Source organism: Gouania willdenowi, chromosome 10, assembly GCF_900634775.1.
Source record: "Gouania willdenowi chromosome 10, fGouWil2.1, whole genome shotgun sequence".
In the NCBI taxonomy this organism is placed as follows: domain Eukaryota; kingdom Metazoa; phylum Chordata; class Actinopteri; order Blenniiformes; family Gobiesocidae; genus Gouania; species Gouania willdenowi.
This window is the reverse complement of record NC_041053.1, coordinates 15,716,444-15,739,559: the sequence shown is the minus strand read 5'-3', so window position 1 is coordinate 15,739,559 and position 23,116 is coordinate 15,716,444. Positions and strand designations below refer to the sequence as shown.

Sequence of the window (23,116 nt, the reverse complement as noted above, 5' to 3'; positions counted from 1 at the left end):
TATTATGTCGGCTCTAGTCCGTGCGGCCATGTTGGATTATGTCATCACCAAATGGGTCATCAAAACAACCGGAATTAACTTAAAGCGCCTTAAAGTGTTGTTAACTGTTTACAAAAAAGATGAAATATTTAATTTGGAATTAAAAATAGAGTAAACCAGCCACCTAATTCTGAAATAAGTTTAATTTAAAATTAAATTAGCATTAGGAATTAAGTGTTTTTTCAAGGTCAGGTTAAAGAGTAATTAACTTTTATTCCACTTTAAAGAGGAATTAAAGCTGTAAATGTGGCCAACTATTCTTTTTTTTTTTAAGTCTATGTCAATTTAAGTCACAAAAACAATCTGAAAAGTAAGGATGTGACGATTAATCGTAAGGCAGTTAATAATCGATTCATAGGTATCACGGTTCATATCAATGCTCTGAAAATTGAATCACAGTACTTTTTTTAAACAGCAGAGGGCGCTATATATTTATCCTTCTCTGGTCCAGAAGCGTAAGCGGTGGGCGGAATCGCCTACTACTCTTAAACATGTCCATAAATGATTCCTTACCCCTTTAGCACCTAAATAATATCTGTAATATTACGTGAATATCTGTAAAAGTCACATTTTTCTATTAGCTCTGTCTGCTAGCACATAGCATCTCTTATTCACTGCTAGAATAGCTGCATAACAACTGACCACTGGGTTACTAGCGCCCTCTGCTGGTCCAAACAAATATATGATGTAAATATAGTACGACAACTGCTTTTTTTAAAGTGCAATTGTTAAGGCACAAAATACATTTTCAGTTGCACTTTTAAAAAGAAAAAAACCTGTTGCTGTTTTGCATTGTTTACTTCTTCATTTGTATTATTCCTTTACTTATTTCATTCAAGATTTATTTTTAGTTAAATTGCATTGTTTTGAATAGTTTATCAAGGGATTATTTTGACAATGAAAAATAAAAGGAAAATAGTACAGTATTTTCTAATTTTTTTCTGAAAAAAATAAAGGAATATTTTTCAGTCATTTGTCTACAGTCCCATTTTGTAAAATAACTCGTGAGAGAATCGTATCGTGAACCCAGTATCGTGAATCGAATCATATTGGGAGTTGAGTGAATCGTTACATCCCGACTGAAAAGTATGAAACATTCTTCAAAGCAAAGCTAATTTCTCGACTCATCGCCATTTTGGCAGCAATAACGTGTGAGATAATATTGGTGAAAAGATGCAGTGGAAAAAGGCAATGGTAAAGATAATGGCTCACATGCCAACCTGCAGCATTACAAGGCTGTAGGAGGACAAAAAAGAATGAAACAAAATTTAAATAAAAAAGCAGTAACTTCATTTTGAAGATTAAGATAAACAAGCCTGAGTGGAGCCTCTTAAAGACGAAGTTACAGGTCTGTGAGAGCCAGAAATCTTGCTGTGTGTAGGTGACCAAATACTTATTTTACCGAGGGATTTACCAATTAATTCATTGAAAATCCTACAATGTGATTTTCTGGATTTTTTTTTCTCATTTTGTCTCTCATAGTTGAGGTATACCTATGATGAAAATTACAGGCCTCTCTTATCTTTTTAAGTGGGAATACTTGCACAATTGGTGGCTGACTAAATACTTTTTTGCCCCACTGTATTTCTCCATCAGCACCTGTTATCACCCCTACATGGCTGGAGAACCCTCTTTGTGTTAAAGATGTCAGAATTGTATGTCAGTTCAAGTGAGGCATGTTTGCTGCATGACTGCTCCTTAGGTCTGCTGTTGTTAATTGAGAAACAAAGCTTATGCCCAACCCACGTCCAAACGTGCAACAATGAATGTGACCATTATTTGCACCATTCAGGACATGGGGAATGTACTACATTTTAAGCAGGCTGTAACATTCATTAATGACCAACATATTTAATACTAAACAGAAGAATTTAAACGCAAAATGGTTAATTATTTGTAATTGCAAATTGTAATTGCAGGGCTTTTTTACATGTACGTATTATATTTTAACTTTGCAAGTTCTCAGAACCTTAGATGGAGTACAGATTATTTGAAATTAATTAATCAGTGGTAGTCATGTCATGCAAAAGAAAGCAGACACTTTTTTTTCTAAATTAGGTTGAATTAATGATTAATGTTGCTGAAATGGGTGTACCTGCTTTTGCAAGATTCTGAACGACCAACAAAACTCTGCTTTAATTTTTGAGCAGCAAACATGTGTCTTTACAAAGCTGTAGTCTGCAAGGATGAATAACCTCCCCTGGGTGTTTTACCTGCGTTGTGTCTGAAGGGCTTAGTCAGGATTACAGGGTCACTCCTCCAATGGGACACTACCCCCCCGAGAGATTAAAGCTATTCTCAGACTCCTCCTTGTATCAACACGTCTTTAAGTAGCATGGGCCCGTGCCCGCTTTCTACTACAATGTAAGTAGGACAGCAGCATGACACGCTTACAAAGAAAAGGAAGGGAATGATTGACACATTTAAGGCTGTTTTAATTGACATGAGGTTAGCGCACCCTCGATGAAATTTTTTGTGGTTTAATGAAATCAGTAATTTTTATTTCCCACTTTCTCTTTAGCAGATCCTGGAAAGTCTGCTTTATACTGACCTGATTGGCTATATCGCCGATCAATGACGTCATTGTTGTGAATAAACTTTCTGTATATGCTCCCATTGCATTGTTTTATCCGTCTCATTTACTCCAAAGACGTTCACAAATACTTCTTCTTTAATACCAGACATTTCTGTCTGTTCAGGGGTTGGTGGACACAAGTGTGTGTGCGCGTCCCACCTCCACCATGCACCTGTGAAGAGGGAAATCGCCTTCTCTTCCACTCCCTCACAGTCAAGCATACATCTATAGGTACCGAAACATGGTACTGTTTGATTTTAAGTAAAATCACACGCTCTGTGACTTAAAGGCACTTTGTTTTTCTAAGAGAGAACATATTTATTTGACACTCTTTCAGCAGCCCTGTCAGTTATAGGCCTGTCGATTATTATTTAATGTATGAGTGGAGACAAATTAATAGTTTTATTTTTTATATTGTACATTGTTGAAATGCCAGTGCTGAATAAATATTTTCATATTTTTAATTGACTTATTCTTTGAAGCATTATTATCAATTTATACATTTGCAATGTTTTAATTTTAGTGACGTTAGTACACATTCAGAGCCATAAATGCAATAGGACTAATACTACTGCATAACAATTAATTTCAGTATTTTGTTTTCGGCCTTGGTTTTCTCATTTTCGGTTTTGGCCAAGAATATTAATTTCGGTGAATCCCAAGTATTAATTTAGTATTTAAAAAATCTTAAACTTTGGATGGCATTGAAATTGAATGAAATTGTTAAATGCAATCATCTTCGAAGGGCCCTTTTAAATTTTGCAACAGAAAATAACCAATCAAACAGGATAGCAAAGATACTTATTTAAAAGAAGTTACTATTTATTATTCAACAGATGCCTTGGTTACCAAAAGGGATGTGGCATGTTTGTTTTTGGATTTAAACTTTTGAGGAACACAAATTCATACCACATCCCTTTGTTGCAGCATTGAAAAGTTAAAAAGGTCCAAGGAGGAGGGGTGTAAAAAGCAGAGGAGAGCCTAAACTCAATGAGAGAAAGACGAAAGACAGAGCAATTTAACTCATTCAGTGCCAGCCATTTTCAGAATTTCTACCCCCCTCAGTGCCAGCCGTTTTAGAGCATTTTAACTGATTTTTAAACACCCACAGAGTATTTTGTACTATGACAATCTAATATCTGACATCAGATTCTGAAAGATTAAAGTCTCTACTTTCATCAGAAAAAAATAATTTGTTTGTAGCTTGTTTAGTTCTTCCGTAAGTTGAATAGAGCAAGTTTTACACAAACAAATTGCCAGTTTCAAAGCAAAAAGCTGACGAAACAGGCTTTTTCTAAAAAAAAAAAAATATATATATGTCAGTGACTTTGAAACAATTTATTTTTTTATTTTTTGCTTTATTGAAAACTATAACATCTGAACATTTGTTTCTTTCTAAAAAAAAAATATATATAAAAAAAACAAATAAAAAAAACACTATCTGGCTTACAGTTCAATATTTTGCTGACTGTATTTTGTATCTGCACCCCCCGTCAATCACACAGACGTCACTTCCTCCCAACACGCAGAGATGACCTGTTTAGTTGATGTTTTTATCTCACGATCGCAACATTATTGATAATCCACTCAGGTCCACAAAAGTTCTGTGTTAATATGTGGTGCTGTAAGCTGCTGGATACTTCACAATATCACTCCATAGCGCCATAATCTCCCTCGTCCCTGCTTCTCCCTCCTTAGCTAATGATAGCATCAGTGGCTAATCTGTCATTAAAAGGCACGCTGCTGCCACCTTTAGGGCACCACTTGGTCACTACATCAACAGAGAAGCCTTATATTCACAGTAGAACACCGTCACAGTGTATCCTAGCAACTTTTGTGAAAAAAACGCAACTGACGTACATATCAGTCAATGGCAGTGAATAGGGAAGTAACATTCACTCAACTCCCAATACGATTCGATTCACGATACTGGGTTCACAATACGATTCTCTCACGATTTATTTTACAAAATGGGATTGTAGACAAATCTTTTTTTGGGGGAAAAAACTAGAAAATACTGTATTATTTTCCTTTTATATTTCATTGTCAAAAGAATCCCTTGATAAACTATTCAAAACAATGCAATTTAACTAAAAATAAATCTTGAATGAAATAAATAAAGGAATAAGAGAAATGAAAATGAAGCCTATTAATTTAAATTCTGGTTCTATAATAATAGTTCTTTTTCTTTTTAAAAGTGCAACTGAAAATGTATTTTGTGCCTTAACAATTCGACTTTAAAAAAAAAAAAAAAACGTGATTACACTGATTTACGTCATATTTGTTTGGACCAGCAGAGCTGGTAACAGTGGTCGGTTGGCATGCAGAAATTCTTGCAGTGAAGAAGAGAAGCTATGCTAGCAGACAGAGCTAATAGAAAAACGTGACTTTTACAGATATTCAAGTAATATTACAGATATTCTTTCGATGCTAAAGGGGTAATGAATCATTTATTAACATATTTAAGAGTAGAAGGCAGCCACAAAGAAAGTATTAGCAGACTCTGCCCGCCGCCTACACTTGTGGTTAAAAAAAGTACTGCGATTCAATTTTCAGAAAATCGATATCAACCGTGATACCTATGAATCGATTTTTAACTGCCTTACGATTAATCGTTACAGATTTGAAATTATGTAATATTACATCAATAGCACTGAATGAATTAAAGGAAAACATGCTTAAAACAGATTAGATCATATCAGTTGGTCTTAATTTGTGATTTTGAGATTTATGGGAATATTTTCCTTCTGAGGAGGATGACATTTCTCATACCTTCTGTCATAAAAATTACTGTTGTCTGCAGTGTGGCTGTTTTTACTAATACTGCTACCTTCAGGTGGTTTTAAAATATGTTTAACATTTATGATCCCACTGGTAGCCTTTTGCACAATTGATGGAAAAGACGGAATGAGAGAGATAAGAAGAGGGAAATAATGGGGACAAAAAAGCAGCATCCTGTTCTCTATTTTTGCAATACTTCCTGCCACAGCCCTCAGAATTTGATATCCAACACAAAGGTGTTGAAACACTGGTATGAGTGCATAAGCATGTTCATATCTATTTATATGAGGAGAAAATATGCATTACAAATTCTTACACATGGGAAACTTGTTCATCATTATAACCTCCCCTCGAAAAACTAAACATCTCTGAATTCTGTTATAATTTTTCAAAAACCCACATTTAGGCAAAACAACAAGCTTCAGCAGAAATCAGGTCGTCACTGTAAATAAGAACTAGTTCTCAGTGACCAAAACTGTTCAAATAAGGATTAAAAAAAAAGAAAACATTAATTTGAAATCAATTATAGAAACAAATTAATCTGAAAACACATTCTCAACAGCTCTGAGCAGCCTGTGCTCACACGTAGAAACAACTTCTGTGTTCGCAGAAATACGACAAAGGCTGACATGGAGAGAAACAGATTGCACTGCTTCCCGTGCGGCCTTACCGTCACACTCATGTGAACCCATGTGCAGTAACGCATGCAATGTGATGCAAGCAGACAGGAAAGACAAAAAAAAAGTGACAGTAGTGACAGAGAAACAGTCAGCTGCACCCAACACCAATAAGGAAGACTTAAAACAGACAGCAGATGACCTCCACAAACTCTAGGCTTCCAAAGTTACTAAGTGAAAGTTTAAAAAGAACAGTGACAAAAGGAACAGTTTCCCATTCTCTTGGGGTATTAAAAGAAAAAGACTGGTACAGTTGTTGGAGCAACTTAGACAAAATAACTGAACTTGCCAATGCCTTCAGTGAAAATGTTAAATAATACACAAAACAGATGAGTAAATCAGCAACACTCAACTGACGAGATCTATTAACTTTCTATACGTGAGCAGAACTTGAGCATGATTACTTATTAACTACTTTTTAATGTGCACATTGTGGTGTGCACCTTGGAGGGATGTTCTCTCATTCAGAATGGAGTGGGTGTGTCAGTGACGTCTAGGGGGTAAAGGAGGAAGTGTGGTGATGCAGAAAAAATTGTTTGACAGCATATTACTTCTATTGATTAGTCCACTGATTAAAGCAACAACCATGTTGGTAATGTGTTAGGAGTCGCTGGCTGTGTCAATTGTCGACCACCAGGCCCTTCTGGCAGCGTTCACTGCAGCAGCAGCAGCAGCAGCGGTGGTAGCGCGATCATTAGCTCTGCAGAAGCCTCATGATAACCATCATGTTAAAATGAAAAGTAGCAAGTTATTAGGTTCTCATTTCATCTGAATAGATCTTGGTTGCAATCCCATTTTTAATATTGTGTTATTTTTATGTAGAAAAAACAATCAAAAGAGTCAGGTAAAGCTCATATGTATTTTTATCAAAAAAGTATTGAGTATTGAAAAGTTAACATCCTGTTAATTTAAACTGAAGTATTGGTTAAACTTTATTCAAATAAAATGTGAATACGTTTGCCATTAAATTTTGTTTACTTGTTTCTTTATGTCCATAATTAATTTACAAACAATTCCCTTGCAAGAAACAACAGGAATCTATGAAAGCTCACCGGCTCCGTCACGTTTCCAGGTATTTATTTCGGTCACACTGGTTACATTATTATTTTGGCTAAAAAGTTCAATCGATTTCAAGTCACTGAATCATTTTGGATCAAATCATTCTAATCATCCTTGAATCAAATTGGCAAAAGCTAATCGTGATTGGAATGGAATCTAAAAGGAATCATTACCCCCATAGTTTCCTGTCCTGTAGAAGACACACTCTGACAGAGATGAGACTCTCCTGTGCACCTTCACATCAGAAGCTTTTTCATCATCTGCCATATTTCACACTGATTACAGCAGTGATGACAGCTGTAACAAGTAACTTGCGTTTCATTTAAAAGTGATGCCACAACTGTGATCACCAAATAAATACAATTCGTTAGAGCTGGGCGATATACCGGTTCATGCCGAATACCGGGATATAGGGATGTAACGATTCACTCAGCTCCCGATACAATTCGATTCACGATACTGGGTTCACGATACGATTCTCTCACGATTTATTTTACAAAATCGGACTGTAGACAAATGACTGAAAAATATTCCTTTATTTTTTTAGAAAATACTGTATTTTTTTCCTTTTATTTTTCATGGTCAAAAGAATCCCTTGATAAACTATTCAAAACAATGCAATTTAACTAAAAATTAATCTTGAATGAAATGAATAAAGGAATAATACAAATGAAGAAGAAGCCTATTAATTTAAATTCTGGTTCTATAGTAAACAATACAAAACTGCATAATAGTTATTTTTCTTTTTAAAAGTGCAACTGAAAATGTATTTTGTGCCTTAACAATTGGACTTAAAGGGGACATATCATAGTTTTAAATCGTTCCTTTTTAGATATAAATCATACAGTTGTGGTCTATATAAAGCGGAACTGCACTGCTTGGGTCTGAATTCCTCATTATTATAGCTCCCCAGACCCCTTTTCTACGACCTTTTCTGATGTGCTTCGAAGAGCAACTCGTTTTGGTGCAGTCTCTTTAAATGCAAATGAGACAGTTCATACCCCGCCCCCTCTCCAGGTTCAACTCCACCCTGCTCGGCCATTTTTGTAGTTTGATAGAAGAGATATGGCTATGTAGCGGCGCAGAAAAAGTTTATTCACACGTTATTTACACAATGTCAACAACGGAATACTTGTCCATCCAGCTTTACATGTTTGAGCCAGAGTCTGACCCGGCGGAGCGAGATGAAAATGAAGATGATGAACCTGCAGAACCCTAACAAGTGAGCTAACACAAGCACCGAGCTAACGCTAGCGCCAAGCTAACGTCACGAAATGCATTTTAATACAGTCTTTTCGGAGACAAAAACGGCAAAATGAAATGACTAAGGAAAACTTCAGACTTAAATTAAACCACGTAGGCCATATCATCAAGGATCTAAAACGAGCACACAGCGCTAACATATGAAGACGGTGCAACTGCTAATGCTAACAAAACAATGACAGGGACGTCTTATCATCACACTTTTTAGCGTTATTTACAGCTTACCGAAGTGCTCTGTTCGTCGTCTCCAAAGATAGAAGGAAATGACCCCTCAATCAGACAAAGTCTTTCAGCAAATCCTTCTTTATACTGGCGGAGGTTGCTGAAGCAGTCATCCTTGAAGTGCTTCGCGCACACAAAAGTGACCTTACCCACAGATCTGGGTACATTTCTGTGAAAAATAAAACTCAACCAGGCACTTTGAAAAGGTTCTGATGCTGGGAGACGTTGTAATGAAGCGTGTGGGTTACGACATCCAACAACCGAACATTTTTATTTCTCCTCTCGTAACTTCTGCATCCTGGAGCTTGGACTACAAAATAAAAGCGAGAAATAAAAATGGCGGATTGCTCGAAGTGTTGGGCCTGGAGTCGATGTCCTAATTTGGCAGTTCCGCTGACGTTATTGTTCAAAAAACGTAATAGAGAATCAAAAAATTGAAACAGATTGAAAAATATGACCAAAACAGAATATAAAGATATCAACAGAGCACCTGAAGAGATTAATTTGAACTTTTCTGTGCTTCTAAACAATCTAAATATACATCAAAATGCATTTAAGGGCTAAAAAAGTGGATTTAGCATGATATGTCCCCTTTAAAAAAAAAGTCATTTCACTGTATTTACGTCAGATATTTGTTTGGACCAGCAGAGGGCGCTGGTAACCCAGTGGTCGGTTGGGATGCATATATTCATTCAGTGAAGAAGAGATGCTATGCGCTAGCAGACAGAGCTAATAGAAAAACGTGACTTTTACAGATATTCATGAATTATTACAGATATTCTTTCGGTGCTAAAGGGATAAGGAATCATTTATGGACATGTTTAAGAGTAGAAGGCGGCCAGAAAGAAAGTAGTAGCAGATTCCGCCCGCCGCCTACAGACCGGACTAAGGGTACGCAACATGATATTAGATCATTAAGGATTAGAACATGACGACGACCTCCCAAAACACGGAGATCGCAGAACCGTCTGTAGTGCACATTTTAAGCCTCACGGTGCTGTGTCTGCGCAATATGTCTGTGGTCCATACACAGCACATCCAAAGGTTTTTTTCTCTGCCAAATCACACCATTTGCTAGTCAGCATGTCAGCATTACAGACACCAAAGAATCATTAACCGCTTAAACAGCAGAAGTACACTCAGCTCCCCCTCCCCCTTCTCCCCAGTGCACGGACACACAGAGCTGTGCTGCTTCCTCTGTATTAGCAGCTGTCTGTCAGAAGCTCAGTGCAGATAAGCGTCTGTCTGTTAAACTTCATCAGTTCTGAGTGTTGGAAGCAATGAGAGATGTTTGGTGAAACACTGTCGCTCCGCAGCAAAGAGCTACTGCTGCAGCTCACGGAGCTGTTTACACATTCTTAAAGAGACAGTGTCCTAAATTCAGCAACTCAGAGCTGCCCTGAAAGAAGCAACACTACAGAATGTAATCACACATTTCAGCCTTAATGAAGGAAAAAGTTAAAAGTGGCACAAAACGTTGATCTTGAGCTGCTAGTGATTAATAAAAGGGTCTTTGTGGCATTTTTTTATCCACCGACTTTGACCCATTATTGTTTTTCTTGTAAAACTATTGAATAGAAAAATTAATGGAGTTTATATCGCCTATAGCCATTTTGAGGGAAATTATAGAGATATAAATATTGGTCCATATCACCCAGGCCAAATGTAACCAAAGCAGTAATGTTTTATCTTGTAAATTGTCCAAACTGTGTGAAATGAGGCGTTCAAACACTGTTGTTATGGCAATTTTTATATTCATCATAATATCGTCAAATGTGTGTTCATGTGTACAATTTGTCATGTTTTAATACATGATGACTGCATTACTCTTCGCACTTTTGAACAGCTGAGTCATGTTAGATTAAACAGTACAGATCGTATTGTACTCAGTGCAACACAGAGTCTCTGCTGAAGGCCATACACACGGACACACACACGATCAAGGATAGATAAGAGTGGCGCCCAATCTTCCTCATAATATACACGTCTTCATCATCCTCAAATGTTTCCACTGTTGGGCATCTGACTCCCTCCTTCTCCTCACCTCAGGGTGGAACTTTTTCTGTTATCTGTATAAAAGCTTAAGCTGTGAAACTGTTAGAGTGGGTCTTGCCTTTTTGCTCTGCCACGAGCCTTTTGCCTTTCATTCTTTCAGGATGGAAGCTTCTTTTTTACTCCTTTTTTATTTAATTTTATAATAAACCTTTTTTATGAAATCATCAATGCCTTGCCTGGACTCCATCATTCAACCAGAGCAATAAATCATGTCTCCAAATGAGGTCAACCGCAAATTTGCCGTGACACTGTTTAAAGTAGGATTTTTTTTTAACATGAGTGTGTTACCTAAAAAGCAAATGGAAATCACAATAGACTGATATGCTGCCTTGTTATGTAGCAAGTGTTGCTAATGCTATACCACTTTAGTTACACAAAGTAAAAAGACTGACTAAAATAACTTGTCAGCCTTTTTGTTTGATGTTAATTGTACTTAGAAGTTGGAACCAGTTTGATAAATTGCTTACATACATTTTTTAAAATGTTTGAAAATGTCCTGGTCTAAAATGATCTTTTATTCCTTTTTTTTCCCATTTAGGGCGATGATTTTAAGTAGGTGAATTTGTTTGTTTTATTGGTAAATAACCTTAAAACAGTCCAAATGAGCTGAATGAAAAAAATTGTGATAAAATCGTGATCGTGATTTTACAAAGAAAAAATCTTGATATGATTTTTTTCCCATAACGCCCACCCCTAGACCGGACCCTTTTCAACATTGCACTTCTACATAGGAAGGTAAATAGTAGCGCAATTAAAAATAATAATAATTATTATAATTTTTCAAATGTATGATTCATGCTGATATCGGATTAATATCGGTATTAGGGATGTAACGATTAATCGTAAGGCAGTTATAAATCGATTCATAGGTATCACGGTTGATATCGATTTTCTGAAGATTGAATCGCAGTACTTTTTTAAACCAGCAGAGGCGCTATCCACAAGTGTAGGCGGCGGGCGGGGTCTGCTAATACTTTCTTCTGGCCGCCTTCTACTCTTAAATATGTTAATAAATGATTAATTGCCCCTTTAGCACCGAAAGAATATCTGTAATATTACTTGGAATATCTGTAAAAGTCACGTTTTTTCTATAGCTCTGTCTGCTAGCATAGCTTTTCTTCTTCAATGCAAGAATTCTGCATGCCAACTGACCACTGTGTTACCAGCGCCCTCTGCTGGTCCAAACAATATGACGTAAATCATTGTAATCACGGTTTGTTTTTTTTTAAAGTCCAATTGGTTAAGGCACAAAATACCATTCAGTTGCATTGTTTATTATAGAACCAAGAATTTAAATTAATAGGCTTCATTTTTATTTCTATTATTCCTTTATTTATTTCATTCAAGATTTATTTTTAGTTAAATTGCATTGTTTTGAATAGTTTATCAAGGGATTCTTTTGACAATGAAATATAAAAGGAAAATAATACAGTATTTTAAATATTTTTCAGTCATCATTTGTCTACAGTCCCATTTTTTAAAATAAATCGTGAGAGAATCGTATCGTGAACCCAGTATCGTGAATCGAATCATATCGGGAGTTGAGTGAATCATTACATCCCTAGTACATACACAACGAAAACAGTACCGTTTTTAATTCTAATGCATGGAATGTGGTTATTGCAATGACTTAAAGAAAAATAACTCAATTAATTAAAAAAAATGGTACATTGCCAGACATGGTTCATGGCTGTCATACTTTACAAATATTAATGGAAACTCCAATCAAAGATGTTGTCTCCACACTTGATTGTTTATAGAAATAGAAATATTTGGAATGATCAATTTCCTGCTAAAAACTTCATCAATTTCAAATACATTATAGCCAACATATGATATAATTCATTCCGAGTCAACAACATCTATTTTATACAAAAGTTTGTTGGGACACACCCCCCTATATAAATTGTGTATTGTATTACCTAAGTCCACTTCCTATGACATAGAAACTGTACCCTTTATTTAATGTGTATTATAGTGTCTAGGTCCATTTTCAAAGGTATAGAATGTGGTCCTCCATATAAAAAATGCAAAAAAAAGGGGGTTCTATTCCACATGGAAATTAGACCCCCTTTCCACGCTGAAAGATTATGGATTTTTGACCAAATGATGCAAAAATTTAAACAACAAAAACATACATACTGCAGCTTTAATCAAGTAATCAGATAAAATATCCTTTAGTTTAATCAAAGCTCAGTGTTAATAACAGACCCATCAGTTACATTTTTAAGAAAAATTTAAACTTATTGATTACATACATATTATGCAAAATAGTTTAATCCAGGTGAGATGAGGTTAAATGTTTCCTTGTAGAGTAAAGGTTGCAGACCCCTGACCAGGGGAAGAGGATTAGGAGACCCCACTATAAGAGCTGGACCCTCTGAAATTAATTCTATGGGGTGAAGCAATGCTGATGCTAAGTTGGTTATGTTACTGTTAAGTTAATTCAAGTACAGCATTTCTGCAAAATAAAAAAAAACAGAACAAATGTACCCTGTTGTTATACTTTGCTGTTATTTATTATTTTTGTTAAGTCTTATTTTATATTGACACTGAAATCTGAAAACATCTAGCAAATATATCTCGAGTCATTGTCAATCTTTACTTCATACAAAACTACAGTACGCCAGTTAAGTCAACAATTCATTAGCAAGCATGGCTATGCTGTACACAATGGTGCAACCAAATTCTGTGCTGGTGCGACCAACTGAGAAAGTTAGTCGCACCAGTGCCACCACTGGAAAAGTTAGTGTAGAGCCCTGGCTGTGCACTTTGTTTTAGTCAAAGAGCTCCAAATAGGTCTACAGTGGAACCTGTTGGACACGTTTATTTAGTTTTTAAAATGTGAAAAATGTAAGACTAAAGGAAGTGATATAATGTAGTATTTTGGACAGCAATGTTCTAAACTAAATAACTTCCTCATGTGCAGTAAAAACAATGCGTTTGTATTGTTTCACAGGTATTTTTGAATGTTTACATAAATTAAGATTGAAACATTCAAAGTGTATGATCTCAGTTTATGAAAAAAAATCGGCATCGGTCAAATCAGCCGGTCAGACTTTTAAAAAAATTAGATTAAATTTTTTAAAAATTGATGATCGGGCCAGAAAATTGCAATCGGTGGACCCCTATTAAAAATTACATTTAAAATAAAAGTCTTTAAATTTTGCCTTTTTTTTTTCTCTTCTGGTCCTTATTTTTAATAGGTAAAAAAAAATTAATCAATTAACTATATCGACTGATATGAAAGACTTATATCGTGATTAATTTTCCAGGCAAATCGCCCAGCCCTATAGTAAGTACATAATGTGTGTGGCTGCATTCCATAACTATATTTGTCCCCAGTACTTCAATTACACAAGTCGTTCCCACCTCCAGTGGAACACTGCACATTAAAGGTTGCCTTTTTCTTCTTTCTTTGGAGAAAACAGTTAAAGGGCACATGGTAATAATAATAGTAAAAATTATGGATGCACCGAAATGAAAACTCCTAAATGAAATCAAAAATGAAAAGACCGAAAGGAATGTGTACTAACCTCACTAGAATTAAAACATTCCATTGTATGAATTAGTATTAATCCTTCAAAGAATAAATCATTAAAAGTAGAAAGGACATTCCAACAATGCGCAAAAAAAATAACATGTTTCACTTGTCCCCACTCATACATTAAATAATATTGTACAGGTCTATTACTGACTGGGCTGCTGAGAGTCAAATTAAAAGTGTTTTCTCATTAAAACACAAAATGCATTGAATTTATTATCCACACAAATTTTCGAACACTGAAAATGGCCCAAAATTGCATTTTTCTTCATTGAAACAACCTGGTTGAAACAGGATGTTATGACGCGATCAACACAGCAGTCAGCGAGCAGTCTTCTAAGCAGAGGATGAAGTGAAGCAAAAACAATAAAAAGTTTATAGAGATTTATGTTTCTGTGTTCCGTCAATGCTGCAGCTTTGTGTCGCCCTCTGCTTTGACGCCTGGTGGACGCCTACAAAGAATCCTGACACATCAGAAGCATAAACTCAGCTTTAGAGTCTGACAGTGCACGTTTCACTGAAATCTATTCATATCCTCCGCACTTCATTGCGACTGTACTTGATCCGCGTTAGAAAGATCTTTACTTGAATGTGGGAATAAGCAGCACGCGCAGGAAATGATACACACTGCAATCGATGCAGGGAACCAGTTTGGAAACAGAAAACAGCGCTGGAGAAAGAGATCAGAGCGCTGACAGTGAGAGAGACAATCAGGAACAGATTTCACTGTGATAAAGCAGAGAAGAGGCTGTTGAACTTAAATGCACTATGGGGTGGATTCACTAAGATCTGAAATAAAGGGTAGTAAACCAGGTGCGTCACTGAATCCTTTGGTGATGCAGTTTGCTCAACTGCTGTGGGGAATTCACTAACATTGCTGCGCTAATAGCTGCGCATATAGACGTGGTTGAGACCGCCCTATTTAAATATACATTTTGCTGGTTAAACGTGGAGAGGTGAGAGCACAGAAGCAGAAAATGACATTTGAAGAAGTTCAATTGGAGGCAGATGGACTTCTCTGTCTGCTGCGCAAACATTCAATAATGTAGAAAATAAGGGTGTGCGATCTCACGATATTAGATCGTTAAGGATTACAACATGACGACAATCTCCCAAATCATGGAGATAGTATAACGGACTGTAGTTCACATTTTAACCCTTGCAGTGCCGTTTCTGCGTCATATGTCTGTCGTCCATACACAGAACATCCAATGGTTTTTTTCTCTGCCAAATCACATTTGCTAGTCAGCATGTCAGCATAACAGACATTACAGATTATGAAGTACTTAAACAGCGCAGAAGTACGCTCCGCTCCCCCCCTCCTGCACGGATACAGAGTTAGCTGTGCTGCTTCCTCTGTGTTAGCGACCGTCTGTCAGAGGCTCGGTGCAGATGTCTGTCTGTCCTGTAAAACTTTATCAGTTCTGAGTGTTGAAGCACTCTTCTATAACTAACTCTGTTGCTGCGCTGTAGCAGAGATCTGCTGCTGTAGCTAACGGGGCTGTTTTCATATTCCTAAAGAGACAGTGTCCTGAATGTGATTTACTTTAAAAACTACTTTCAGCAACTCAGAGCTGCCCTGAAAAAAGCAACACTACATAATTTAATCACACGTCAGCCTTAATGAAGGAAAAAGTCAAAAGTGACACAAAATGTTGATATTGTGCTGCTAGTGATTAATAAAAGGGACTTTGTGGCATTTTTCTCCACTGACTTTGACCCATTATTGTTTTCTTGTAAAACTATTGAAAAAAAAAAAAATACATAAATGAAGTTTATATCACCTATTGCCATTTTGAGGAAAAATATAGAGATATGAATACTGATCCATATTACCCAGGCCTAATGTAACCAAAGCAGTAACATTTTATCTTGTAAAGGATATGATTGTCTAAACTGTGTGAAATGAGGTGTTCAAACACTGCTTAAAGTAAAATTTTATTAATATGAATGTGTTACCTCATTTAGACTGATATGCTCCCTTGTTATGTATCAAGTGGTGCTAATGCTACACTATTTTAGTTAAAGTAAAAAGATTGTGTGTGACGAAAATAACTTGTCAGCCTTTTTGTTAAATGTACGAGCAACCAGTTTGATGAATTGCTTAGATACAATATAAAAAATTGATAATTACCGTGTCCTAAATGAACTTTTATTCCTTTTTTCTAATTAGGGTGAGGATTTTAAGTAGGTGATTTGGTTTGTTTTATTGGTAAATAACTTTAAAATAGTCCAAATCATTTGAATGAAAAAAATCGTGATAAAATCGTGATCGTGATTTCACAAAGAAAAAAATTGTGATATGATATTTTTCCCATATCGCCCACCCCTAGTAGAAAACTAAATAAACAAAAAAAATTACAACTTCATTTTTTGGTTTCAGTCAAGAATTTTCAAGTTTTTTTCAAAAAAAATTCCAGCTTTGTTTGTTATCAAAATGTGAAAAATCAAAGCCTAAAGTAACTGATATAATTTAGTATTTCAGACAGCAATGTTACCAACTTTTCATTTGTATTCAAAATAACTACCACATGTGCTGTTAAAACACATTTGTATTGTTCTATGTTTTACAATAGAAAAAGATTGAAATATTCAAGTGTGTATGCCGTCAGGTATTAAATAAAATCGGGAACAGCCAAAATCAGAATCAGCTGGTCAGGCTTTTTAAAGATTGGTGATCAGCTAGAAAATTGCAATCAGTGGACCCCTATTAAAAAGTGTATTCCAAACATTATCAGACAGCATGACTAACTTGTTTTGAAGCCAGAAACTGCCATCAACAATTTAGAATGTATTGTGTCCCAAACAAGCATCCAAGGCAGTGATCCGAGCTAATCCATGCCTGGTTACCTGCTGGGTTGAGCAGGTATTAATCAGCCATTGTGCATGCTCACCAGCACCTGCTCTGTATCTCTGTGGCATAATGCTCACACACAGCTCCTTCAGCACAGCTAAATGTACATTTGAACCAACTAATGCTAAAACTGTTTATTTAAAAGCACAATGAGTCACATTAATTAATTTTGCTCTGACCATAATTACATGTCAGGAATGTCAACAGGAAGACATGATTGGCACAATGAATAGCTAACAGATTGTACACATAATAACAGTAACATGATACAGGAATGTGCAGTGCATGTCTGAAGGTGATGGTTTATTTTGGTTTTATTTAGATACTTCCATAAATGTAAATACATAAAATATAAAAACTCCAACCTCCAACAACATCCTGTTTAGGGTTCCTTCTCATATTGTCATTGTTAAAATTATGAATAACGTCTTAATGAAGGTCAAAGGCACCCAAACAAAAATAACTTTTGAGACACATCTCACAATACCTAATATCTCACCATATGTATGTAATTTGGAAGAAAAGGCATAATAAAAACAGGATGACATCATCGATAATTTAATTTTGTGTTATGAACAAAACTGTGTTGTTACGCTGTACAATAGACTTATTCTTTAAGCTTTCACCTTTACTTCAACTCTGGCCATGGCAGTCTTAAAACATACAGCAAGCAGATATTTTAGAGGAAAAAAAATAAGTGCTAATTCTAGTAAATAGTTGTCTGTGCTCACTGCTCACCCTGATAGGCAGGGACATCTACACTCAAATTTAGAGCCTGCATACTAGCCAAACTAGGGCTGTAGCTAGACCTGCACGATATGGCTTAAAACAAATATCTCAATATTGAATTTAATTCCATGGGGTGAAGCAATGCAGATGCTAAGTTGGTTATGCTACTGTTAACTTAAAGTACAGCATTTCTGCAAAATAAAAAAACAGAATACATGTAACCTGTTGTTATGCTTTGCTGTTATTTTAAAAAATGTGTTACGTCTTCTTTTAAAATTATATAAAATAAACTACCTGTTATTTCAGCCACTGCTTGTTGCAGAAAAACTTAATATTGACACTAAAACATTAAAACATTTAACAAATATATCTCGAGTCATTGTCAATCTTTACTTCATACAAAACTACGGTACGCCAGTTAAGTCAACTATTCATTAGCATGCATGGCTATGCAGTACACTCTCCCCACCCCAAATTTTGAATTTTGTGCTGGTGCTACCAACTGAGAAAGTTAGTCACACCAGTGCCACCACTGGAAAAGTTAGTGTAGAGCCCTGTCACAATTTACTGTCAGAGATAAAAATTAAAAAAAATATTTTTTCACTTAATCTTTTTTTTCTTGTTATGTCCGATTATTGTAGATTGATTTCTGACCAATATATTGATAATCACAGTATTGTCATATCGTGAGATAATTGTTATCGTGAGCTTTGTATTGCGTATCGTGAGGTACCCAGAGGTTCCCACCCCTCGTTCTAACGGAGAGTTGTGCTCATATGCACGAGGGTGAAAATTACAGCGCCAGTAGCAGAGTTACTGATGTGGTTTCAGCCTCTACTATAGTTACAGTTTGTAGCCAACTACAATATCAGTTTTCACCAGTTGCTAGACCTGACCGTAAGGTTTAAATTACACAAGAGTTTGCTTTGGCTGAGGGCAAACATTACAGCCGGTGACTCTGATGTGCATCATACATGCTGACACAACCAAGTAGAAACCATGAAGTCATCTTCATTTGATCAACCAGGGAAACTTCAAGCCACACCTTTCCACAGAACGTTCTTTTAGTCATTAAAACAGATTTAGTTTTATGTGACTGGAGGAAACCGGTTGATCTTACACTGTAAAAAGTTGTTAATGAGAAGTGTGGAAAAACTCAATGTAGAACTTTTCATTGTTGTATGAGACTTAAAGCTGGATTCAAGATATATCGAGTTACTTTGGGGATATAGAAAAATACAATATTGCCTATATCAATATTTATATCTTATTTTGTACCAAAATACCTGTTTTAGGAGTCAGTGTTTTCTCTACTTCTCAGAATAGCATTAAAAGCACAGTTAGCTTGATTGGGTCCTACTACTACTAAACATGCCACACTACAGAACTCACTCACACATGCTGTCCCTTAGAGGAGAAAAAGCCATAAGTAGCACAAATTGTGCAGCTGTTTGTTAATAAATGTGCCTGTGTGGCATTTTCTGAATTTTCTTTCTGGTAAGACTTCATTTTAATTTATTGAGATTAACATCGTAAATCGCCATTTTGAGAAAAAAAATATTGTCGCGATCGGTGCGGAAGCACAAGGACAGCTTCCTTTTCATACACACCCGAAACCGTAGGTGGTGCTATTTATTTTATTAACACCCATTCACATGAACAGCACGCAGGGTCTCTGCCGCACACACAAACCTTGCTCACTCATCTTGACCTTATTCATAGGGCTGGGTGACATGGACAAAAACTCATATCTCGTTATTTTTTCTCAATATGGTGATATACAACATAAATCTCGATATCTTTAATTCAAATAAAGTCTTACAAAAAAGACAATTCTGGATTAAATTCGCTGATGCAAAATGTCACACAGGCACATTTAGTAACAAAAAGCTTACTCCCATTTGACACTTTTCCATCAAATTTCAAAACCTTTTCTGCACATTTTTCCACTTTCAAGACATTTTTGCCACTTATAAACCCTTTCCACCACCTGTTCCACCTAAGGTTTTATAGTGACCCATTATTGTCACTTTTAACTTCTTTTCACCATATTTCATGCATATTTTTGCCAATTTAACCACATTCACAATTTGTCATGCCCTTCATTTGCAAGTCTAAGCTAATTGTTCCAACTTTGTAAATTACATTACCCCAACCCCCTAAAACAAGTATTTTAACAAAATAAGCTATAAAAAAGCTGTAAATATCGACAATAGTGTAATTTTCTATATCGCCAAAATAGAAAATTCTAAATATCTTGAAACGAGATATATTGCCCAGCCCTCCTCATTTATTCCACAAATAAAAACAACACAGATAGTAACAGGCACTTCAGAACATTGGCTAATAAAAGGAACCTTTCCACTACAAAGGGGTAAACAGAACACAACAGTGTACTTTCCACAATCCCTTGCAGCTGGCTTCCTCCCCAAGGCTGCTACAATATTCAGATATGAGTTTTGGTCCATATCGCCCAGCCCTATGCGACTTATAGTTAACCAGTGAATGAGTTGTAAAATACCACATTACTATAGCGTGTGTTGTTGTAATTCAACTTGCACGACTTGTTGCTATAGAGTGTTGAAAGTTAGCCGTTACTTCCTGACACACTCTCCAGTACTTTGACCTGAGTTCAGACAGAGAAGTGAAGCTCTAGGAAATAACTATAAGTATGGAGTTTGTCATAGATTTGCTGGAAATGTTGTAAAAAATATAGTATCAGTTGTGTGTAGGTGTGTACTCACAAACTTCTTCTTCCCTTCTCCATCCTCGTAGCTCTTCTTTGACTTCTTGTCCTTCTTTGGACCTGCAGCTGAGGCGGAATTCCCGGTGTTTGGATCCATAATTATTAATGAATCCGTGTCCTTAAACTTACTGTTAATTAATACTTGCCGCTTTAATCTGTCCAGATCTAACGCAGGTTTAATGAGTGTAACTAGCGATGAGAACAGGTAAATTGCTTTTGGGAGGCCTAGGCTAAGACCCACTGCTAACTAGCCTCAATTAGCACAGAGTTGCGAGTGATTTGGTCACCGGCCAGGTTAGCCCCACGCTAGCCCCTCCGTATCACTGCAGGGAGGGAAATTCAAAGCACCGCCTCAAGTCTTCCACTAAAAAAACACCGTGAAAACGACCTGTTGAGTCTCAAACAGCACAAACAACTAACTCTAGTACTAGTCTTAGTCCGGACTAACGACACAACACAGAGTTTCACGTTGTTTACCAAACTAAAACAAACAAAAAGCGCTACTACTAACTGTGCTATCGTTAGCTTTAGCCTGGCAAGTACTTCAGCAATTGTAGAAAAACCCCCTCCCTGAGCCGCTTGGTCGGCCTTAGGGTAGTCAGGGCTCGTAGGTTGGTTCAAGGTTAGTTCCCATGTTTGGTAGAAGTGTAGTAAAGTTAACTTTGAAAGTCCAGTGCACCGCACAGGGGGACAGACTGATATTCTTCCTGTTCTCCTGTCAGTCTAAGCAGAGCTGGTGGGCGGAGCCTAGGATTCACTGCTTCACCTGAGACGGTTTAAGACCCTGGTTCTCAAACAGAGGGTCGGGTGCAGATGAGTGGTTGCAACCCTGTTTTTAGTGGGTCGCGGGTATTTCCATAGAGAAAAAGTGAAGAGGATGCTGAGCTTTTTTTTTTTTTTTTTTTTTAATTAGTTTGAACGGGATTGTTTTTACTAGCATTGAATCATCTAATTTATTTTATCCAACAGTAGGGGGCGATAATATGCTCTGGGTTTCTCCAGCATCTTTTGGTTATTATTATTATTGTACCTCTGGAAATTAATTTGGAGGTTTCTAATTTGCAATTTTCAATTAGGTAGATCTTAGTGTAATCCAGCTGTATTTACAGTAATATTGTGTTCATATAATTTCATTTGTGTCTGTTTGATTTCATTTGAATTTATATATCTTGTGAGTTTATGTATATTTTTATCATATATATATATATATATATATATATATATATATATATATATATATATATATATATATATATATATATATATATATATGAGGAGAGCTGATGGTGACACACCATTCACTGGAGTATCACCAGCATTATTTTACTTTTTCACATTTTAAACAAAGAGCTCTATCATTTTGTTTTGCTGGTCAAGAGACAAGATCGATCATCTGATTTTCTTTTTATTTATTTATTGTTTGTTTTCTTTCATAGACTGAGAAAGAGACTTTATACAAGCGCAAGCTTATTCGGTTTAAACTTTTTTTTTTTTTGGCACTGAGCAATTAAGTACATACAGTATATCCATTTTGTTTGACTGAGAATACAGGATATATGGTTGACTGTGTTTCTGTCATTAATATTTGGTTTTATTTGGACTGATAGTGAATTGCTGTCAAAACCCTGAAGTTGTCTGCTCCTTGGTTACATTAGCACCAAAACCTAACTTATTATCAACTTATGTGGTGATGTTTAATCATCTCTAATTACACACTACTTTTTATTTACCTGTTTTTTGGACATTTTTTCACCCTTAATTTGGAAAAATGGAGCCTGGTATCTAGCCCACATTCACAGGTGTCCACTGTTGTAATAACACTTAGCAATGTGCTGAAAATGTGAAGCGCTTTGGGACTACTTCAGTAGTAATAAAAGCGCTACAGTATATAAATCAAGTGGAATATGTAGATTTCCATTTGCAACATATGAATATGCAACTGGTAGCCCGGCGGGCCATGCTGCCCACAAAATAACAGAATCATAACATTATTACAGAATATCAAAAATACAACAAAAACACACAAGATGACAAAAACAGACTATATTTCACCAAGAGCTCACAAGGACACTGCAAAAACACAAAAAAACACAACAAAAATATACCAAACAACAACATAAACGGAGAAAATAAGAGAAAAATAATATACAATCACATTTTTGTGGCCCCTGCTGGGATAAAAGTTACTCATCTCTGCATTAGAATATGTACTGTATGTTTCATTGCATGACTTATATGATCCAACTCTAACAGTGTATTAAATAAAGGCTGCTCTCCAAACACTGTTGATTTGAAAACCTAAAAATGTGGAGAAACCTGATACTAAAGATGTGCAAGCCACCAGTGTCTGTTTAGAGCTGTGGTTCTCAAACTTTTTCGGCTTATGTACCCCCTTTTTCTTATTTCTGAATCCATTACTCCCTTCTGTCCGACTACAACATTTTGCTGAAAATTCTGTGGAAAAAGCAACTATAGAGCATAATGATGGAATGAATGAGTGATAACACACATTTGAAAGAATCTTATTTTGTAAATAAGTGAAATAAAACAGTATTTAGATTTATTTCTATAG

At 36.0% G+C, this 23,116-nt stretch overlaps 1 protein-coding gene across 2 annotated transcripts in view; it reads right to left on the bottom strand.

Moving 5' to 3' along the window:
- The window catches only part of diaph1 (diaphanous related formin 1), a 143,204-nt gene extending 121,924 nt beyond the window's left edge, over window positions 1-21,280 (bottom strand). For both annotated transcript variants that reach the window (XM_028459881.1, XM_028459882.1), the window contains exon 1: window positions 20,543-21,280. In XM_028459881.1, coding sequence (XP_028315682.1) covers window positions 20,543-20,641 — 99 coding nt within the window. In that variant the 5' untranslated portion in view covers window positions 20,642-21,280. The remainder of the gene's footprint in view (window positions 1-20,542) is intronic.
- Between the last annotated feature and the right edge of the window lie 1,836 nt (window positions 21,281-23,116).